This window comes from Diceros bicornis, chromosome 4 (assembly GCF_020826845.1).
Source record: "Diceros bicornis minor isolate mBicDic1 chromosome 4, mDicBic1.mat.cur, whole genome shotgun sequence".
Classification (NCBI taxonomy): Eukaryota; Metazoa; Chordata; class Mammalia; order Perissodactyla; family Rhinocerotidae; genus Diceros; species Diceros bicornis.
In genome coordinates, this window is record NC_080743.1 from 91,651,233 (window position 1) to 91,674,935 (window position 23,703).

General features: G+C 37.6%; 1 protein-coding gene and 1 pseudogene across 5 annotated transcripts in view; one reads left to right on the forward strand and one right to left on the reverse strand.

The window, feature by feature from the left end:
• The window catches only part of RABGAP1L (RAB GTPase activating protein 1 like), a 689,292-nt gene that overhangs the window by 128,131 nt on the left and 537,458 nt on the right, over positions 1 to 23,703 (reverse strand). For 4 of the 5 annotated variants that reach the window (XM_058540018.1, XM_058540017.1, XM_058540020.1 and 1 more), the window contains one exon: positions 8,328 to 8,456. In XM_058540018.1, coding sequence (XP_058396001.1) covers positions 8,328 to 8,456 — 129 coding nt within the window. Of the gene's footprint in view, positions 1 to 8,327; positions 8,457 to 18,172; positions 18,578 to 23,703 lie in introns of those variants that run through there. The other variant, XM_058540023.1, reaches the window with a different exon arrangement.
• Positions 14,622 to 21,748, forward strand: LOC131404879 (male-enhanced antigen 1-like; annotated as a pseudogene).

A 23,703-nucleotide genomic window follows, 5' to 3' on the forward strand; every position in this document is an offset into this window, starting at 1 on the left:
CCTCACAGTATTTGCACATGTTGTTCCTTCAGTCTGGAATGCCTTATAATCTTAATTCAAGAAAGCTTTTCCTAAATCACTAAGTCAAAGTCAGGTTCACATAAATGCAAAGTGAGTATTTATCTCACTTTGTAACTACACATTTACTAAGATGATTATCTAATACACATTTTCCGCACAACAGTATAAACTCCATGAATTCAGGGAGCACATCTGCTTATGTTCAACCTTGTATTCCCTGGGTCTAGCACAATGCCTGGCATAGAGTAGGTGCTCAATGAAGAAATTCACTCATTAAGATTTCTTAGCATTTAAAGACTCTTCTTTCCCATCCTCCAAAAATCCACCTCAACCTCAAGTCTACTTATCTCTCTCTTGTACTTACTCTCTGGCTTGCTGGCTGTCTCTTCCATCCTCCATTTTCCCCCCATACTAACCTTCTTAGGAGAGTTGTTTCATCTTCCTTTCCCCATTTACTCACCTCCCATTTATTCCTTGAATCATTGGCTTTTATACTTCGTCACTCCACTGAAACTATTCTCACTAAGGCCATTAAGGACCTCTTTATTGTTAACTATCACACAATGTCCACTTTCCACTCCTCAGTACATTACATGACCTCTAAGCATCACTGACATTTGTTAACTTCTTCCTTCTTAAAAATGAATACTTTTTCCCTTAGCGTTCACACTTCACATTCTTCTGGGTTTCTTCCTGCCTTCTCTGTCTCACCAGCTTCTACTACTCAGCCCTTCTTTTATGTGTTAATGAATCTACCCTCAACCCTTGTCTCTGCTCCTCTGTGAGAATCACCCAGTTCCATAGTTTCAATACTGATGACATTCAAATGCCCACTTTTAGCTTGGATCTCACTTCACTATCCACTGCCCATCTGATATGTTTATGTACTTGGATATGAGTTTGTGGATATACACCACAAACTTATCATGTCCAACACTTACCTCATTATCTTCTATCCTTGTAATTTGTTCTCTTTTGTTTGTTCCCTTTTGCAGTGCGATTACTACCAAGTTGCCTAAGTAAGAATCCTGAGTGTCATCACTGGCTCTCTTTCCCTGCCCTAATGCTCAAATTTAATCAATAAGATCTGTTGATTCTATCTCTTGAATCTCTCTGGAATCTGTCCACATCTCTCCAGCCCATAACACATACACTGGTCACTTCTCACCTGGATTACTGTAACCATCCCTGAATTAGTCTGTCACCAATATCTACGGTTACTCCTTTCAATCCATTCTCCATATGGCAGCCAGAATGACCTTTCTAAAACATAAATCTGATCATTTCTGTCTCCTATTTAAAACCCCTCAATGCTTGCTCCCCAAGATAAAAATCCAAATTGCTTACCATGGCTTACATGGCTCTGCACCAGCTGTCTGGCTCTTGTTTACCTCTCTAATCTTCTATTTACTCCCCTCATTCCCTATTCTCCAGCCATGCACCACGTTTAGGTCTTGGACAACTTCATATTTTCTTACCTCTGGGCCTCTGCATATTCTCTGCAAGGACCATCCTTCCTGCTGCCTCCATACACTCCTTAACTCCTGTTAATCCTTCAGGTCTCATCTTAACTCTTACTTCCTCTGACAAGTCCTCTTGCATAGTTTCTGGCACATAATAGGCACTTATTAAATGACCTATCTTTCCTAATTCCCTTGTTTTAGTTTAATGCTAGGTTTTGCAGTTTTAATTTTGCTCAAATTATTTTACTAGTAAAATACAAATGAAATAGGCTGATTTATATTTTAAAAAATTCATTTACGAAGATCTACCGACAGAATATTTTGAGTGATGAGATGAACTTCACTACTAACGAGGTCCATCATAGACGTGGCATTTGCAACATTATTCCAAATAAAAATCAACTTAAAAAAAAAAAAGACTTGCTTCCCAGTCTTTGGAGACTAATTCTCAGGAAAGGTTTACAGGTCCATAGAACTAAGGTATATATAGTACTCTAACTAAGACTACAGATGTTTTACTCTTCTAGTTCATCTTTTTATTTTTATCAGAGCAATGCCACTCAAATGAATTCTATTATGTTTAAAGACTCAAAATTTTAATATTTCATCATCTACCTACATAGCACCTATTTGAACCACATGTGGCATGAAATATTGAATTAAATCATATACAATGTCTAAAATCTGACAGTTTTTGACCAATAAGAATGATAATTTCATCAATTCAATCTAATATAACATAAATGGTATTGAATAAAATTATGTAGAAAAACAGGCAATCAGATCAAGAATAATTATAAAGGTTATGTGTATATGTACTGGAATATATATAGGTATCACATTCATAAATTCTTATGTTCTATAGAAATATCAATTTGTTTAACAAGTTTAAGATTGTCCCACAGTACAGAGACTAAATTTTTCTGAGTCACCGAGTTCCCTTTAAGAATTCAGTAAAAGCTCTATATTGTCTCACCAGGAATAACAAAATGCTCATATGCTTATATAAAAAAAATTCAAACTTCTATTGATTCAGAATGCATGAAGCCAAGATCCAAGTTTAAGAAGCTCTGGAATAGCAGAATTTTTAACTCTAAGGTGAAAAGATTGAATAATGATATTCAGCAAAAGCTAACTCCCTGGGAAAGTGCAGGATATTCATATAGTAAGTAACCAAATTACTTTTCAAAGTAAAGTCTGATGGGCCAACATATTTTCTAATTTTACCCTGACTGAAACCATAAGAGCAAAGAGGATATCAGAATAATTTAAAATCACGTTAGTTAAATTCGAAAAAATCAACATCAAAAGATATTCTTGATATTTAATATTACACAGGCTTTAGAAGAATAAGTTATTTATCCAATTTGATGTGGTTTATTAATACATCCTGTTGGTACACTCACAGAAATAAGTCACATACGGAGCTAAGTTATTTTTTACCTGCAACTGTTACATCTATTTTAGAACCAGTCAGTTCACTGAAATCACTGATCACCTAGTTTTGTAAAGTTAGAGGAAAGTGATTCATTTTGTTGGCTAATTAAATGAGAAAATGTCCATTCAAAGAAGACACAACCATAGACAAATACTAACTTTGAAAATAATTAAAATGCAAAAAACATGTTTTATTACTTTTGACAGAAATTCTATCTTTAAACAAGCTGTAGATAAGAAATTGTGAGTTCAACTTTTTGCCTATTCCATGCCTGCAGTCACCCTTGTCTGTGAATGCTTTGTCTAACACAGAGCCTTGCTTCCTGAGTCCATGATTTCCTACAATGTCCAGCTGCAGCATATACTGCTGTAATGATGGCATGCTGACTCACATCCTCACCACATTCCCACTTCCATTATTCAGTGTAACACCTCATCCTCCACAACCTCTCACAGCTTGCAGTATATCAGGATGGGGAAGGGGGAGGTGCGGTGAACAGCGGCATAGGTCTTAGAGTTTTTTCAAAACTGCAAGCATTGTGAAACCTATTTAGTGGGTTGTGACTAGCTTTTCAGTTTGAGGAATTTTATTGCAGGGAGAGGAGAGGTTTAAAATGAATTAGAATACAATACAGAAGAAGAGAAAACATTAGAGTGCATCATACATTGCAAGGGTAAGTATGTCTTCAGATATATATATGTGTATATGTGTATGTATGGTCAAGGTCTTGATATAAAAGTTATTTTAAAATGTAGGTCTTGGTTTAAAAACAACTTTAAACCTTTAGTTTGGAGACCTATGTTCCAGTCCCAGCACAACCCCCGAATACTGTACCCCTTATGTCTTCCTTCTCTCAATTTCACCTCACATCTGCCTCAATCATGTTATAAATTAAAACGGTGTCCTGTGATACGAAAGCAATACACAAAAATCTGTTGTGTTTCTGTACACTAATAACAAACTATCAGAAAGAGAAATTAACAAAATAATCCCATTTACAATTGCATCAAAAGGAATAAAATATCTTGGAATAAATTTAACCAAAGAGGTGAAAGATTTGTATACCAAAAATAATAACACATTAATGAAAAAAATTGAAGAAGACACAAATAAATGGAAAGATATTCCATGCTCACAGAGTGGAAGAATTAATATTGTTAAAATGTCTACTACCCAAAGCCATCTACAGATTCAATGCAATCCCTATCAAAATTCCAATGGCATTTTTCACAGAAATAGAGCGAACAATCCTAAAATTTGTACGGAACCACAAAAGACCCTGAATAGCTGAACAATCCTGAAAAAAAAAAAAAAAACAAAGCTGGAGGCATCACGCTCCCTCATTTCAAACTATATTACAAACCCACAATAACCAAAACAGTATAGTAGCGGCATAAAAACAGACACATAGATCAGTGGAACAGAACAGAGAGCCCAGAAATAAACCCATGCATATACGGTCAATTAATTTGTGACAAAGGAGCCAAGAATATATAAAGGGGAAAAATAGTGTCTTCAATAAATGGTGTTGGGAAAACTGGATAGCAACACGCAAAAGAATGAAAGTGGACCACTATCGTACACCATATACAAAAATTAACTCAAAATGGATTAAAGACTTGAACATAAGACTTGAAACCATAAAACTCCTAGAAGAAAACATAGGCAGTAACCTCGCTAACATCAGTCTTGGTGATGACTTTTTGGATTTAACACCAAAAGCAAAGGCAACAAAAGCAAAAATAAACAAGCGGGACTACATCAAACTAAAAATCTTCTGTACAGCAAAGCAAACCATCAACAAAATGAAAAGGCAACCTACTGAATGGGAGAAGATATTGGCAAATCATATATCTGATAAGGGGTTAATATTCAAAATATATAAAGAACTCATATAACTCAATAACAAAAAAACAACTTGATTACAAAATGGGCAGAGGATCTGAACAAACATTTTTCCGAAGAAGAGATACAAATGGCCAACAGGTACATGGTGCTCAACATCACTAACCATCAGGGAAATGTAAATCAAAACCACAATCAGATATCACCTCACACCTGTTAGAGTGGCTATTATCAAAAACACAAGAAATAACAAGCGTTGGCAAGGATGTAGAGAAATGGGAACCTTTCTGCACTATTGGTGGGAATGTAAATTGGTGCAGCCACTATGGAAAACAGTATGGAGGTTCCTTAAAAAATTAAAAATAAAACTACCATATGATCCAGCAATTCCACTTCTGGGTATTTATCCAAGAAAACAAAAACACTAACTCGAAAAGATATACGCAGTCCCATGTTCACTGCAGCATTATTTTCAATAGCCAAGACATGGAAACAACCTAAATGCCATCGATGGATAAAAAAACATGTGGTACATATACACAATGGAATATTATCCATGTATGAAACGAAATGAAATCTTGCCATTTGCGACAACATGGATGGACCTTGAGGGTGTTAGGCTAAGTGAAATAAGTCAGACAGAAAAAGATAAATACCGTATGACCCCACTTATATGTGGAATATTAAAAACAAACAAACCAGTAAACAAAAATACTGAGCTCATGGATATAGAGAACAGATTGGTGATTGCCTGAGGTGGGGGGTGGTGGGAGGTAAGTGAAATGGGTGCAGGGGTTCAAAAGGTACAAATTTCCAGTTATAAAATGAATAAGTCATGGAGATGTAATATACAGCACGGTGACTATAGTTAATAATACTATATTACATATTTGAATGTAGCTAGGAGAGTGGATCTTGAAAGTTCTCACCGCAAGAAAAAAAAAATTTGTAACTATATATGGTGACGCATGTTAACTGGACTTAGTATGGTGATCATTTTGCAATATATACAAATCTCGAATCATTATGTTGTACACCTGAAACTAACATAATATTATGTCATTTATATCTTAATGAAAAAAAATGGGTCCTGTGGGTACTGCTTAAATATCTAAGAAAAAGGTACTCTCCTTAGATAATGCAAAAAAAGAACCAAAAAACCCCTACAAATTAAAAACAAAAACAAAAACAAAATAACAACTCTATTATTACTTTTTAAAAAACATATTCATATCTATCTGTTCATGTCCAAATAAATCATTCTGGTTGCACATGGCATCTTCATTCCAGGAAGAGTCCATTCAGATCATATTTTGAACCTGTATTCTAACACTTTCTGTTTCTCTCTCTCTCAGATCCCATGTTTCCAGCTTGACAATTGTTAGTCATCTCCATCCTCTGAGGAACTTCATAAACTATACTGGGGAAAAAAATCTTCCCTTGTAAGTTTCACATTTTTGGATCATTTTCCTGGGTTTTTCATTCTCAATGATTTTCCAATGCTACTAGATTTCCCTTGAAAACATTTAACTTTCCACTTTACCTGAACCTCTTAACTCTCTACTCTTTTATTCTTAGAAATGAATGTTTTATTTTAACAGATTCCTAAAGCACTGCCCCAGTTTACAGTACTTTTCTCTGACAGCTCTGGAACAATCAGCTGGCTGAAGCCTACCTTTCAAACTTACCACCCACAAAATTCAGTCAAAGCCACCATGACCACTGGAATGTACTTTCAAGGTCTATAGACAAATGCAGCTTATGCTTAGTCATCTGGCCCAGCCAAATGAAATAACCAGTCCTGAAGGCTTTAAAAGTTTGCATTTCAAGATGAAGACTTCAGAGATCTATCTTTCTTAATATCTTTGGAAAATGATCTCTTTAAATATAGAATTCACTTGAAAGACAATATAATTTTTTTCTGCTCAGTTATTTACTTTCAATGTTGAATTGTACTTTTTAACATTCAGAATTTACTTTAACATAAGTTAAAATTCAAAACAAAAGTGTTACACCAAAGAAGTGTTACAGTGGGTATGGTCTTAAATGAAGTCTATGTCAAAGTACATTTTAAGTGATGAGCTTAATAAGTCAACGGCAACTCTATCTTCTAATTGCTTAGTCCAAAATCTGTGGAATCATCTTGACTCCTCTTTTCCTCTCACACCCATCTTTAATATATCATGAAATACTGTTGGTTCTCTTTCAAAACATACCCAGGTTGCAACCACCTCCATCTCCACTCCATCTCTATCCCCTCTGTTATCGCCCTGGTTCAATCCATCATCATTTCTCAACAAGATCACTGAAAAACCCCGTCTGCTCTCCCTACTTCTACTTTCGCCACAGTCTGTCCTCAACACAGCAGGCATTGTGACCCTCTAAAACCTCAGAGCATCTCGCTCTCCCAGTCAAAACCCTGCAAGGGCTACCCACTTCACTCAAAGTAAAGCCTAAATCCTTATAATGGTCTACATTTTCTGGCTCCTTGTGAGCTCTCTAACTTTCTCCCCTAGTACTCTCATTTTCATTCACTTCACTCCAGCTACCTTGGCCTTTTTGCTGTTCCTCAAACGCACCAGGCATGAGCCAGTCTCAGGGACTTTGAACTAGCTGTTGCCTCTGCTGGATCGCTCTTCTCCTAGACACTTCCATGACTAACCCATCTCCTTCACCTTCTCAATGAGGTCTACTCTGACTATCTAATAACAACTGTAATTTTTCCTCTCCTCACCAATCCAATCTTGCTCATTCTGTCCTACTTTTCCTTTTTTCAAAGCTATTTATCACCTTCTAACATATTAAATATATTCTTTATTTATTATGTTAATTGTTTATTGTCTGTTTCCTTCTGCAAGAATGTAAGGTCCATAAGACTTGGGCTCTTTGTTCAGAAAAGAAATTTATATTTATGTCATGGGTAGGTAAGAAGATTCCCTAACGTATTCCAGACGTACAAGAATTAACAGCAGTAAATTGGTTCCAAATTTTTTAAAAATGTGCTCTCTCATATTGATAGCACAACTTTCTGGATAGAAATTTCTATTTCAAGTTATTTTAATAAAACTTGTTTAGCTTTATCAGACATATGACAAGGAGCAATATATCCAGACATTTGGTATGTGTGGGATGGGAATGGGCAGATCAAGACTCAAAGCTTTGCAAGTGCCTTAGAGAAAGGAAAGCACTGCCTAAGCAGGCTTTTCTTGCTTTGTCCTAAATAATCTTAAGACAGAAGGCAAAGCTAAAGACTAAGTCTGCTGCCATGGAAACCACTATCACAGCAGCCCATTCTAGAGCTCCACCTATAAAATAAATATTTGTCTTCCTATTTGCTACAATCTGAACCTGCCAACTTTCACTCTAAATCCTACTAGAAGGTACAGCTACTACATACATACCAGCCTGACAAAAAAGTCTGAGAGAGACGAGTTCATACATAATGTTACCTTAAACATCGTCAAAATCCAGCAACACATAGAGAAAGGGTTTTACGTAATTTGCCATGTTATTCTGCATTCAAGTTCCACCTTTATTATACATAAATTCATGTATCTTACCTTAATATTGCAAGCCTGCTCCATTAATCTTCTTGCATTTTCCTCTGCCCTGTATCTCTTCGGAAGCTGAACTCTGAAGAACTTTAAAGCACCTTCAAAATCAGCCTGCAGAAGATCTTCCTTTGAGGTCTGCAAAATAATCACCAAGAATCATCACTATATTTTAGCCTGCATTCGGGACAAACACATTGAAAAAAGAATTTCTGTTTTCCTGAATGCACTTTTATAGGTAAGATCTAGGTTAGTTCCAAAAATTTTTAGGGAGAGATTTCTAACCTCTTCACTATAAGCTGAATTAAGTCACCATAAATCCTAGAGGAAGCAACATAAGAATTAATGAACAGGCTAACATATTTTATTTATATTACCTGCAGATTAGAATGGTAGATCCTTGAAAAGCTAACCAAGTTACAGCTCTGAGAAAAAGAAAAACAAATGCCAGAAAAGGAAAAAATTTTAACTCTGGGACTAATCTGTGACTTCAGCTTGATGGGCATTTGTAAGATATTATTATTTTTGTGTGTGTGTGATGAGATCAGCCCTGTGCTAACATCTGCCAATCCTCCTCTTTTTTTGCTGAGGAAGACTGGCCCTGGGCTAACATGGGTGCCCATCTTCCTCCACTTTATATGGAAGGCCGCCACAGCATGGCTTGCCAAGCAGTGTGTTGGTGCGCTCCCGGGATCCAAATTGGCCATCCCCTGGCCCCCGCACAGCGGAATGCGCGCACTCAACCGCTTGCGCCACAGGGCCAGCCCCTAGGATAGTATTACAAAGCTGGCTTAGGATATAGACAATGCAATCAAAGCACATCAGTTACATAATAAACACCTAATGGGAGGATGGCTTTTCAACTAATGACAGCAGCAGCTCAAGTGAACAAAATAAATTGATCTCACACCTTAAAGAAGGCTGTGAAAAAGGAAATGAAGCAAACCACTTAAGTACTAAACTTCTTCCGAAAACCACTGTTTGCAAAATTTACTTCTTTGAGAAATAGCAACCACTTAGAAATAAATATATGCATGCACAGAAAAAAGACTGAAAGGAATAAAATATCTCTCTGGATAGCGGAATCATGGTTTGTTTTTTTATATTTTGCTGTATTTTCTGCAGTAAAGATTTTGTAATAAGAAAGACAATAAATATTTTAATAAAAAACTATAAGCAATCTTTGGCAAGCACCATGATACAAATTATAGATTCAGGCAGACTGGGTACACAGCAGTAAGCCAAAAAGAAATCAGATGCTTTAAGAATCAGTACTTAATTGTTTAAAACTTCAGTAATAAACTGAAAAAAAAAAATGTTGGCTAGAATTCATAGAATTATGTGCTAGTTTAAAATATTACTTTATTTAAATTCAAATGTAAAGCTGATTGGCCTTAAAGACTGCATTAAAGGAGTACAAGGAAGTCTGAGAAACTCTTGCTCGTAACAGGGCCTGAGTTGTTGTCATCACCACCTGGGTCCACACCATTTCCCTCTCAGTGAGCTACTGCTGTAACCCCCTAACTGGTCTCCCTGTTTCTGCTCTTGCTCCCCACAATCTACTCTCCTTACAGCAGCCAGATGATACTCTTTCAGATCACGTTGCTCTCCTGTATAAAGCCCTTCAGTGTTTCCTACTGTGCTCAGAATAAAATCCAAACTCTTTACCATTGCCCACAAGACCTTTCATGAACTGGGGCCTCTGCCTTCCCCTCCAGTCTTGTCTTGAACCAAGCCTCTCTCATTGTTCTCAAGCTTCAGGCACACTAGCCTTCTTTCTGTTTTTTGTACACACCAAGTTCATTTCTAACTGAAGGCTACTGCCCTTGCTGTTCCCTCTGCCTGGAATATTCTTCTCCCAGATCTTCATAAGAATAGCAACTTTGGTGATCTAGATTTTAGCTCAAATGTAAGATCTGAGTGAGATCTTTTCTGAGCACTTAAATTCTTCCCTCCAGCCCATCAAATAATTTTCCACCAAGTCATTTTCCAGTTTTATATCTGTTTTCCACCTAAGGAAAGGGACCTTGTCTGTCTTGTTCATTACTGTAGCCACAGTGACAAGACTAACATCCAGAATGTAGGAGGTACTCAATTAAAATTTACTGAATGAATGAATGAATTCTAGTTTCATTTCTCTTTCACTATATATATATATAATTTTATATATATGTACATACATGATTTTTTTCTTCCCTTCTCCCCTCCCCTTTAAACAGAAACATGTTAAATAAAATAATATATTAATTCATATACCAGGTATTTTCACAGTGGGACTAAGTTGGCTCCGCTTTAGATCCACAAGCTAGTTATCAGAAAATAGAGCTAGGCTAACAGTGGCAGTGAAAAAACGATCTTTAGTATATCTCAGATTTATTTCCTCCCTCAAAGATACTTAGACATGATGGCAATGAGTGCTAGAGAGAATGTTTAGCATGATCAAGAGCTATAAACTCACCTTAACTTAGTTGGAAAAGGAAGTTACTGGAAACAACCTCAAGTCCCAAAGAGGGCCTCTCCAACTAAAATGTCAACTGCTGAATTATTGGGAAAGCATCTAACTACCAGTTATGCCAGACATACTACATCCCTGAGCTTCCTTTTTCACCTGTAATACTGGTTCTGATGATTAGCTTCCTGGTACTTGTTGGGAAAATTCAAGACAGGCTGCTTAAAGAGTTTGTAGGGAAACAGGATTAGCAGCTTTCCTCAGTACTCAAAAGCCTCTGAGAGCACCTCATCTATTTTCAGTGCAACTAACCTCTGGTCACCTAGTAACAGATGCCCAAAAATGGTGGGAAGTAGTCTCTTGCTTGCAGGTCGCAGCACGGTTACCTAATTTTCTAATACTGCCAACGCCTAATTTCAAATCTAGCCTCTGAGTTCATTCAGAAGCAGAAAGATTAGGATTAAAGATGAGGAATCATATGTCCTGTGACATTTGGCCTCTGGTCAGGCAGTGAAGGCCACGTAGACAGAGATGTTGTTTGAAGGAGGCTATAGTCTCAGGAGAGGTGCAGCAAAGAGCGCCCCAGCTGGGTGGGGCTGAAGCCCAACTCAGGTTGAGTGTCTGGAAACCAGAATTCAGAGTGCCCTGTGGCTGCCCTTTCCAGGACACTGTTGGTTTTAATTATGCTCCAGATCGCATGGTTTGCCAAACTCAGTTAAGCCCAAAAGAGAGGAGCACTGAGAACCACGGAGCAGGGATGCTCAGGGGGACAAAAGTGTGGAAACTGCATCCTATTCAACCCTCTAACCTCCAGCCTCTAGAAAGTACTGGGCAATCAAAGGTACTCAAACAAGGTAGCCAACAATGGAATAAACTCATTCTAACTCCAACTCTGACTAACTCATGGTGTTGCATAAGTCTCCATTGTTCTCCTACTTAAAAAATGGGAATATCTTCCACCTCAAGTATTTGAGAATGAAACAGGTTAAGGCATATGAGTGCCATTTGTGAACCCCAAAACAAATATAACAGATGATAGTTTGGAAAGTTGTCTCTATGTTGCTCAAATATGCTCAGATATTGATATTTTAGTAGCTAAAAACAGTACTGTGCTTTCACTGACATTGTTAATTCCATAGAGCAGGCAAAGCAGGCAGTCTAAGTTGTAAGAAGCTATATTCTTCTCACGGACTGAAATAAAGTTAATTTCATTGTGAAAGAAAAAAAATATGCCAGAAGACAATCCCACGGGGAGAAAAAAAGTCAGTAAGCAAAAAGCAAATTAACAAAAACCTTGCTTGCCAGTGTTCTAGAAGATAACCTGTAGTCTCGCTTTGATTCTGATAAGCTTTTCCCCTCAATTTTCTATATTCCATAATCATTATGGAAGAGACTTCCATAATCATTAAGTATCACCTCAAATGCCATTGTATGCCAAAAGCAGATTATAAATTTTTAGGGCTAACTTTCCATTTTCTGACAACTGTATCTAAGAGGTTTTTCCCTCTACAATTGAGGAATAAATACCTCTTGCTCTGCAAAGATTTAGATGGCTCATTAAGAATTTATCAGAAAATTGTTTCGTTTGTTTTTTTAAATACTGTTTTAAAATCATAATTTGTATACATATGTGTGTGTATGTCTACACAGTAGGGTCACACATTTTTTACTGATTACATATTCACTGCTCAAAAAAATAAAAATATTTTTTTAAAAGCCTAACAGTTCTCACTACTCAGAGATAAACATAATTAAAATTTTGTTACATTGCTTATAGTCCTTCTTTTCCTATCCCTACACATACATCTCACATATATTTAACAAAATTTGAATCATACTGCACATATTATTTTGTTAAACAAATACTTCACAAATGTCAAGCATTGATATAATAATAATAAGATTAGTCCAAAATATAAGTAGTGATGTTTTTTGTAAAACTAAAACATGGCTTCAATCACACACACTAATTATTAATGAGCTGAATATGGAGATGTTAACTTAGTTAATGGTTATGATTAAGTTTACAGTTGTATGAATGCTATTCCTCTACCCTGACAATGAAAAGAAGCTTAACACATGATCTTGTGATGAGACCCAAGCTTAAAAAACACACCCCAACAGAGATTGGATTGGTGGTTACCAGAGGGGAAGGGGGGAGGGAGGAGGGTGAAAGGGATAATTCGGTACATGTGTGTGGTGATGGGTTGTAATTAGTATTTTGGTGGTGAACATGATGTAATCTATGCAGAAATAGAAGTACAATGATGTACACCTGAAATTTTTACAATGTTATAAACCAAGGTTACTGCAATAAACAAAAAATTAAAAAAAAAAAATTTTAACTTTGAAAGATACTGTTAAATTGCTTTCCAAAAGGGCTTTGCTAATTGGTTTTTCTCGTGAAGTATGCTTGAGATTGTTCCTTTCCCCAAACCCTCGTGAACAGTGGATATTACAATATTTTTAATTTTTGCCAGTTTGATGGTATAAAATGGTATCTCACTCTTGTTTTAGTTTGCACTTTTATAATTTCTAGAGAAATTGAACATATTTCTAATGTTTATTGCCTATTTGAATTTCTTCTGTGAATTTACATATTGAATGTTTATTTTTCTGAGTTGTCTTTCTAGAAACTCTTTATTCTTTGTCAGTTACGTATGTTGCAAATATGTGTTTTAATTTTTGCTTAAGATATCATGCAATAAATAGAAATTAAAAAAAAAAAATACACCCCTAAAAGGCAGACTAACATTTCAAGAACCAAACCAAGGACCCAAAAGAGATTCTGCTGGCTTCTAGATATCATTATCCATCTGTGCTCACTACACAGAACCCCATCAGGTTAGAAGAACTGATTTAAACTGAAAAGGCTAATTCTTCAACTGGGAAATTCTTAAGAGTTTTTCTATATTGCCTTCAGAACAACAGTGAGGGAAGAGTAAAATAATGAGAATGCAATTATTTTCCCGACATTATTATATTAATTAATGTTAGCCAGAAGATAATATAGGCAAGAATTAGGAAATTTTGAATAAGCAAAACATGTTTTCTCCCCTTGTAAAATAAAGGAAAGAACTCTGCCAGCTTTTAAGTAAGAACTAATAAATGATAACTTTTGAAAATGATAACTAACACTCATCTTTTGCTCCCTAAACTTTCTGTCAAATCCTTTTAAGTGATGATATGAAACATGTTTACCAATTACATCTTTAAAGGTAACATTATTTCTTTCTTCATTTGACTAGAACTATATAAAAATATTACCTGGACAATTAAAAACATTTAAAGAAGTCCTACTTCTATTTCCTTTCAAGTAGGGAGAAAGAAATATCCAGAGGGAAAAGGTAAGCAGGAAATGAATGTAAGTATTCTTGCCACTTGCCCCAATAAAACGAATTAAGCAAATTGCCAGGCACACAATAGACACTAACATAAATTTGTCCCATGAATTCATAAAGGTTCTACTTTAAGCATACCCAATATTAAAAAGTCAAAATTTATAAAATGCAAATTAGCAAGCAGATTTAGGACTTTTTTTGTGTGTGTGTGAGGAAGATCAGCCCCGTGCTAACATCTGCCAGTCTTCCTCTTTTTTTGCTGAGGAAGACTGGCCCTAGGCTAACATCCACGCCCATCTTCCTCCACTTTATATGGGACGCCGCCACAGCATGGCTTTCCAAGCAGTGCGTCGGTGTGCGCCCAGGATCCGAACTGGCGAACCCCAGGCCGCCACAGCGGAGCGCGCGCACTTAACCGCCTGTGCCACCGGGCCGGCCACTAGAGAGCAGAGTTAGGACTTTTTTTGATATAAAAGTTGATTTTTTATATTTTAGGGAGCATCAGAGGCACGCATGGCAACTTTTATATTCGGGTCTTTAACTTCCTTTAAGAGTTGTAATCTTTCTTCAATAAGCAATCCTTGCAGCAGTTAACAACAGAGGTAAAAACAGGAGACATACTTTCTCCTCTTCTCTTTCATTCTCTTAAAATGAAAATTAATGTTTTAAGAAAGTCCACAAATTAAAAAAAACAAATAAAACTAGGATACAATGGACAGCATAAGAAATTTGATCAAAATTAAATTTTAAAATGGCTACTGAATGGGTAGCTGGAGCATCTGCCTGGATATCTCAACCCTCCTTGGCCTGAGAGTCCTTTGGATTCACTGTGCACAGTGCCCAGAGCATCAGTATTGAAACTAGCGAACACTGACATTAATATATAATGGTCTGATAATAACTTCCTATATCATATAACAGCAAAAAGAAAAAATCTAGAGGGGAAAAGGGAGATTTTGAACATGAGTAGAGTAAACGTTTTTCCTCTTTTTCCAAATTTCACACACTTACAGAGTATGGACTCTGGCTATGTGCCACTGCTGATACCATTTTGAGTGTGTTTTTCCCACTGAAAAATTCAGTGCAAGAGTATCACATTTTAAAGCGATTTTTTTTAAAGAAGCTAGGGTGGGTGGAAATGAACAGTTCTAATGTTTGAGCGTTAAGATGTTGAGCTCTAGATGCTTCTATTCCAAACCTCTCACTGTTCTTGGATGATAAATCTTTCTTTAAGGGCCTCTGATAAGCAGCAAATTCTAGGTTTGATTATTTTAGGGGATTATTTGAAAGAAAAAAAAAATCTAGGCATTGTTCTCTTTCTCGCCTTCACTATTTTCACCACAAATAGCTTTTTCTTCCATTATAGTGTCTAACAGGATTTCTGTTCAGTTGAGAAATATTTTTAGAGGTCTTAGAATCATTTGGAAGCACAGGCTTTATTACAGGGAAACATTACTTAGCTGGTGTCTAGGATAGCTGTTTCTCTTGCTTTGGTATTTTAATTTCACCAAAGAAACGTGTGTTTGGTGAGTCTGCACCCAGAATTTATGCCTTCTGGTAATATCTAAAAGGAAGTACTTTTACCTGATGTATTAAAGGGAAATTGTTGTTTACTAGGTGTACCTTTGCATGATAAGTAAAAATTCCAAATGTGCTTGATGTTCTAGTAGTTTGATGGTCCCTCTGTGAATCAAGGAACAATAAATGATGCTCAAAGTCCAAATCCACAACACTATCTTGGTAAATCCTCATTTATATCAGTTCATTAAGAAAATTAACTTGCCTTATGTGAAAAAAAACTACTGGGATCTTTAAAGTAAAATAAGGTATTTGTAAGTGTTTAACTCACAAGCATTCATATTTAAAACATGACTAAGAACCTAAACTTCAGTGCGCGCCCTCTTGACTGGTAATGGAAAGACTGCAATATTGCATGTGGTAGGATTCCTCTTAAACCACCCTGTGCAGATTAGCCATCGATCTGACATCATTAGCCAGTCCAATAACACAAGGCTGAACAACTGTACTTCCCCTTGATACTCATGCTAAACTCTGAGTGGTAATTCACTGGATAGCTGATCCCAATTCACAGCCATATTGCTAATTAAAGGGCACGTGATTTCCCAAAATATAAAGTACCCTAATTCTATCAGAATCTTTTAAGTACAACCCTGTATAACAATGTCAGAGATTTCCAAATGGCCCTATAGACAACTCAGCAGATACTTTTCACATGTAATACAAGTGGCACTATTACCTAGACTCTGAATGTTAGAGCCCAAAACAACCTGAGGGATATACTAGTCAGATACTTCATTGGGCAACCAAACAGAATTTGCACAGTTGCAACAGACAGATACATATGACCTCCCAAGATGTGAAGCTTGTGAACCTAACACCCTGTGGATTTTATTGTTGATAATTTGTTTTAAACTAGAGGCAGTTTAAATTTATCCCTACTGCAGATTTGAGTATGAGAGATTTTCTTAGTTATCAATTTATGTTTTCCTTCAAAACACTGAAAATGTAAATGCCAAAGAAAGGCAACATAGAATTATTGGAAAGTTACCAGTGGAAGCCCTTGAGACACAAAGTTAAGTAGTCTTTAAGAATATGGAAACATATTAGACCGAAACTGATTCCTCAAAGAGAGGTAGAGAATTTGTTGAAATATATTTTAGCACTCAGTGTCAAAGCTCCTGAAATAAAATCCTTTCTATTTCACTTAAAAAAAAAACTTTCTTTCTAATAGAATCATGAATCTTCAGTTTTCTGCTTTATTAAGAAAAAAACGTGATTCAGGGACACAAAATTCAAGTGAGCACAGATGACCTCACCTGGGCTTTAAAACGTATGTACTGAGCTCTTTTTCTTTCTTTCTTAAATGACAAAGAAACTATATTTCTAAAAAATATCACCCCCATCCCTATACTTATATGCTGGTCATTGTATCTAACTTCATCTTACAGCTAAAAACAGACTTTCTTCAGGGTGAGAAATCACTTACGTACATGGCTTCCTAATATGTCTGTTATGATTATACTTTGCATGCAAATACATACATGAAGACTGAATTAGTAATTATAAAGATAAGTACAAACAGAGATGAACTATACTGGAGGGAGATAACGTAAGAAAAAAAGAGTTAAATTGAGTCAAGTCAATATTGTACCTTTGAAAAGACTCAAATATGAGAGAACCATAACAAGGGAATAGTCTGGAATGGACTAAACTCCATTGTACAAAACAGACAAAGCTAAATTATTCTTGTTCAATTACCAAATAATGGTATAGGACTACTGTAGACCAATTAGATTATAGAACAGTTGCTAGGCATAGTTCTCAAACCACTAAAAAGAAACCCTGCACCAGCGATTGTGGGTATTTAATTTTAACCCTTGGTAGGAAGTGAGGAAGGGTAATTTTCCTCTTGTTCAGGAAATCAAAAACAAGCAAGCCAGACTTCCCAGAGACACAGCACAGAGCCAGCAGCTTTAAGCTGTTTCACAGATACACAGTCCGAACATTCCAAGAGAGAAATCTATAATTTCCTACCAAGGATTTTTAGGGGATAAAATTCTCTATCAAAAAAAAAAAACAATCAAATTAGCAATCAAATGGAGAGGTTAGAAAGCAAACTGCACGTAGTCTAGATAAGTAGCAATAATGTTTGTTGTAAAATTTAACCCTTTGGAGACATAAATAACAGAATGCCTACATCAAGCACTCGAGTATTCTGCTTTATTGCCGAGCCTAGCCAGCAAGAAAACCATTTGGGGTTTTTTTTTGTGGTTTTTTTTTTTTCCCCTGCCACTGAGATAATGCCACTAATGTGGCCCTGGGCTCTGAGAAAAGAGCCATATCTTCTCTAGCCCATTAAGGAGTGGCTGGTGTGGACCAGGCTCGAATAGAGCCCCACAGCAGTGGCCACTCAGCACTTCCTTCTCGGTAGAGCGGGGAGGAGAAGAAAACAGGAGACAGCAAGCCTCTTCCAGAGATACAAGGAATTCTCACAGAGGGTGGCAGATTCCCTACAAATGAAGTTCAATGAAAAACAGTCTCACCGCCAGAAGCCGAGGCACAAACAGACGATGCCCCATCCCCAGAAGTTCCAGCACTCGACAAGCATACTCATTCACCAGCTTGCTCCTCTCGTCGTGCATGTCCTGAGACTTTTTGACAGGAGGTGTGAGCTTAGCAGCTGGGGCTGGGCAGGGCACCCCTTCTTCCATGAGCAGTAAGTAGGTATCCAGAATGAGAAAGCTGGATCTCTTATCCACAATTTTAAGAACTGCGGTGAGAGGGGAGCCAGGCTTAGGTCTCCCCAGGAGCACGCACAAGCCAGTCTGTGGTGGGAATTGTCAGCTAATGTCTCCACAAGAAAAGCATTTTGGCTAAATTATCCACTGTGCAAGAGCCCCAAAGCAGAGTGGAAAATGAAATCAAATACTGATCTAAATAAAAAACGACAAAAGCAATCAAATGCAAGAAAATGGCCAAGAGTGATGCAGGAGAGTTCAGATACATGTGTAAAAATGTACAAGCTGCTTAGAAGGGTCTAGCATGTGAGTGTGTGTGTGTGTGGGAGTGTGCTGTGCGTATGTGTGTGAGAGTGCGTGTGTGCGTGTGTGCATGTGTGTGTGGGTGGGTGGGTGTGAGCGGACAGCAGCAGCAGTAGCCAGGAAGCCGCCGGGGCAGTTGTGAAGCTGCAAGGAGAAAAGGATGAGCTCATTGCAATCCTTGATTCGTGACAAGCAGCGCTGCTGCTGCTGCTGCTGCTGCTGCTGCTGCTGCTTCTTGCTGTGAATCAGTAATGAAGGGGTAGGGAAGGAAGGGGAGGGACGAGGAGGAGGTAGGTGAATGAGCATGCAGAGTGAGTCTCGGGGGAGAATGCTGTAATAAGAAGCCAATGGCGAACCGTTGGACAGATGCGCTTCCTCCTCCCAGTCCACCTTCAATCAGTGTTAGTCTGACAGCTTATGCTGTTGAATCCTAAACCCAAAGACAGATGAACTAGCTTCTCCTAACATGTGATGCTCACAGAAAAATCAGACAGCCTGCCAGCTAAAAGGCTGACCTTTATGCACTCTTGCTCTCTAATAATGATAACAGATAAAAGTCTGGTTTTATACTGCATATTTAAAGCAGGATGCTCCAATCTCTGTTAGATTACTGACATCTCTACACAAGAGAGGTTTAGGGAAAAATGATAGAGTATGGACAGAGGAGCAAGGACTGAACATCCAAGAAATGACGCACTCTCAAGTTGATGTGTTTATGCAATAATAATGACTTTTTGCAATGTTAAGATGTGCAGAAGTATTTCAGCATTCTGGGAAGGCTAGCCACAATTAAAAGGAAGATTTTTATAAACACATAATATGATAAAACATAAAATCTACAACAACATAATAAGAGTATACATTTAAGAAACTTCTAAAGTTGAGATACTCAAAACAAAAATGACTTTCTTAAGCCATAGACTTTGATAAACACTCAATTAATAGTTCGAAACACTGTTTTGAACAGTCTCTGGTCAAACTAATCCTTCCATAGTAATAATATAACTGAGAACTAGCCATAGTTGAAAATTTTACAACCTCAGTATTAATGTCTTTGATGTGAATAATCAGCTGTAGTCAAATGAAGGCAAAAGGACAAGATCACCTTTAGGGACAGTTTCTTCTTGTGTGTGAGGAAGATGAGCCCTGAGCTGACATCCGTGCCCATCTTCCTCCACTTTATACGGGACACCGCCACAACATGGCCTGACAAGCAGTGCATCAGTGTGCGCCCGGGATCCGAACCCAGGGAGCGCGCACTTAACCGCTATGCCACGGGGCCGGCCCCCTAGGGGCAGTTTAATTTTATCCTAACAATTAACTAATATCTATTCAGAATTTTGGTGCTGCAGTTCTGTATTGGTCTCATGAACCCCAGACCAGTTTCTCCATGCAGCTGTAGCATGGTAAAAGAGTAAGAGGGCTAAGAGAGCCAGAGCAGCTCCTTCTGAGTCTTAGTGTCCTACTCTGACAAATAAGAGTTACAGATCTCTTCAAGTAACAAAATAGAAACATATTTATCAGCATATCTCTATGATCTTGGCTAAAGAAGTAGGTTAATTATAGAATTGGGATTAAAGGGAAATATTGCCTCCCTTAACAGAATATTATTTGGTTTCTTTTTCCAAAAATTCAGGAAAAATTTTTTCTGTTAAATATTTAAAGTATTAAGAAAATATCTTAAATAACATATTTATATATTGCTGTCAAGCCTTTTATTTCTTCCAAAAATGATTTCTTAAAAAACTATACAAAGTAAAGATTTTAATGTAAAATTTTCAAAACCATAAGAATATGACGTATATATAAATAAATTTCAGATCCCTAAGGTTTTAGAGGAAATGTCTGATGGGCTACCCAGGGTGGGGGTAGGTTCGGCTGGAAGGGGGAGACCGTAAAGAAGAGGGAAGAGGCTCTGGGCCTTTCACACCCCACCCCTACACACACACACCCCCACAGGGAACAGCTCCATTTTTATCTTGTTTACATACTAGAGTTCTGCATAAGATTTTGTTTGAAAAGACTGTGCTACTGCTATGTAAGTGTGAAAAGAACTGCCATAGAAGCTTCACATTTAAGAACAAGGGGATATTTTGACTTGCAAAGGAAGGAAGAATTCAGCAACTCTTGTGCTTATGGGATTTTTTTCTGATTGATTTTTTTTAAAGGATAGGGAAGATGTTTCCATTCAATGGACTTGGTCTCAAAGAACACTGGCAGAAGCATTTATTTTTTCTTCTATAAACCAGAAACGAAGAATTTCTTGCCCAAAAGGATTTTGGTAAAAAGAAGTAAAAATTAATCAAAAGACTTTGGAACTGTATGGTTTGGCTCTGATGCTCACAAAAGAAGTTAAAACTATATGTACTAAATATTAAATGTAATAATTAAAATACAATATTTTAATGAGAAAACCAAGTTACACTTAAAACATTTAGGTACATTTAACAGAATGCTATGTAAAAGGTACTACAAACAAGTGGTCATGTATTTCAGTTTTCCCAATCTTTCCATCATCCCTCCCCTCAAAAATATATTATTCTTGAGGTAGTGAGGTGCAGGGTCCACCTTGGCCTCTGAGTGTCCCCTGGTGGAATGGCAGCAGTAGTTTTAGGGGAGACAGCATGGGTCCAGAGTGTACCTTCTCCAATCATTCTGAGGAACTAGGGTTGCACCAGGGCCCTACGGAAGACACAGGGTATCGGAGCAGTGAGGAGCCTGAGAAAGAGCAATAGGAAATGGGGGCAGGCCCAGCTGGCTACTCCTGCTAGCCCCTGAACCAAGATCCTGAACCAGAGAAGACAGAGCCGGCACCAGTGGGGGATGGAGGAGATGTAGCTGCTGACATCCAAGACTGGATCCAGGCCCTAGGGCGTCACTAGCCAGACTTGCCATTAGAGAGTGAGGATGAAGATGAGGAGGGAGCTACAGAACCGAGCAACCACAGCTCTAGTCCCATGAACCCTGAACACGGAGAGCTGGTGAAAAGGGCAAAGGCTGGAGATATTGAATGCTCAGTGGGACGATGTGGAAGAAAAGGCTCCCCAAGCCCAGCAGGCGTCCTCTGCCTGGAAATGACCACGCTGAGAGCTGCTTCATCTCTCTGCACTCCAGGCCAGAACCAGCATAGGACTGAACACATCCCAGGTTGCAATGTCCATCCCCATCCTCCCATCTCCCTTTCCACATCAAGGCAAACCAGACTTCTTCTCAGAGACCTACTTATTCACTTCCATACATATGAGGACATCAGCCCAAGCCCAACCCACCTTAGCATGTATCACTCTATAAGGAATAAAGCACCCTATATACATAGCTCCTCCCTTCCCCAAAAGCATCATCCTTGCTTTCAAAATTTCCATAATTTTTCAACCCTGGTCTGTTTTTGGGTTGTCCTTTGAGAATAGGCTGTTGATCAATATCAGGTAAAATAACTCTTCTAGAACATCGCTTGGTGAAACGGAAGAATGGATTCTAGAGATTTTTGAAGCCTTAGAAGAGTGACTCATCTCAGTGAGCATTTCCCCTTCTCCCTCCCCAATTCCCCAAGTCATTTATTTACTGCTGATGAGATTCAGCAATAAATACAGTACACTTTTGACAAATAAATTTTTGAGTTACAAAGTAGTCCAAAACTGAAACTAATGATAGAAAAGAAACTCTTCTAAATTAACTAGTTAATAATACATGATTTCTCAAATTTCCTTACACTATCATAAAGGAGATTTTAAAAAAAATTCTGTAATGGAAGTTCAACAGTAAGTTGAGGATAATATGGGAAATTTGGATGAATCATCCAACAACACAGAGTGAGAGAAAAGTAAGGAGGACCAAGCAATGGTCCCAAAGCCATGGTCTAAAGAATGAAAACCTCACTCTCTGGAGTGCTGGAAGCAGGTGGATGGTGGTGCAGTCCCAATCAGACCCTGGTGCTTGAGTGATCCTCCTGAGCCACTCCACTGTGCCATGACTGCTGGACATGTGCAGGACACAGATTTCCATTGTAAAACGAAAAACATATTTGACTTAATTTATGGAACTATAATTAAGAACAATGAGTGCAAAGAAACATGCTAATAGTTATTTCAGGGGTTATAAAGGTGAAAAAGGAAACATTTTCCAGCCTGTAAGAGCTTAAAATCAGGGAGGCATTCTAGCACAATGATAAAGCAGGATGTGGACACTATAAAAGAAGGAACACACTGTATGCTGTGATCTAGTCATGTCTTTGTTGTCCACAATGGATGCAGACACAAGAGGGCTTATACTAGTGGGACTGGCCTAAACCGAAATCCAAAAGTAATGAGAATTAAACATACCTCTAGGAGCAGAACAGGACATTGCCTATTACATCATCTTTTTGTCACACTTACTAGCTGTATGACACGGGTAAGTGACTTAATACTCTCTGAGCCTCTGTAAAATGGCAATATCATCTACCTAGCCAAGCAGCTCTGAAAATTTAATAAGTTAATACATATAATGGAATCTCTCATAGTGCCTAGCACAGAATGGATGCTGGATAACTAGTAATTGCCTTCATTCTTTCCAGGAATTCATGTAGAAGGGGAGAGCAAGTGTCAAATGCATTGTGTTCATCTGGGTTAGGATTTAGAAAGTCAAAAAGGGCTCTGGATATATTAACATAAGAAAGAGAGTTAGCCAAACACTGACAAAAGATATTCCTGTGAGACCAACTGCCTCTTCAGTTCACCTTAAGATTTAGACACATTAATAAGTAGCAAAGGATCCATGCTCCTCTCAACTAGGAGAGGTAAAACTGCAAAAACTGAATTCTCTAGCTATTTCTTTTTTTCTGATAGACTACTTTTTAAAAGATGGACTCTCAATAATTTGGCTAGTTCGTAAGATCCAACAAACAGGTGAAATAAAGATGACACAGTGGTGATTACTGGTGTCCTGGTACTACTGTAAAATCCTGCACAACTCATACTCTGCCATTCAAGTCTTCATTCTGCTCAACGCTGTGCTACATGCTCCTGGAGGTAGAAAGATACACCAGATGTTGCTTC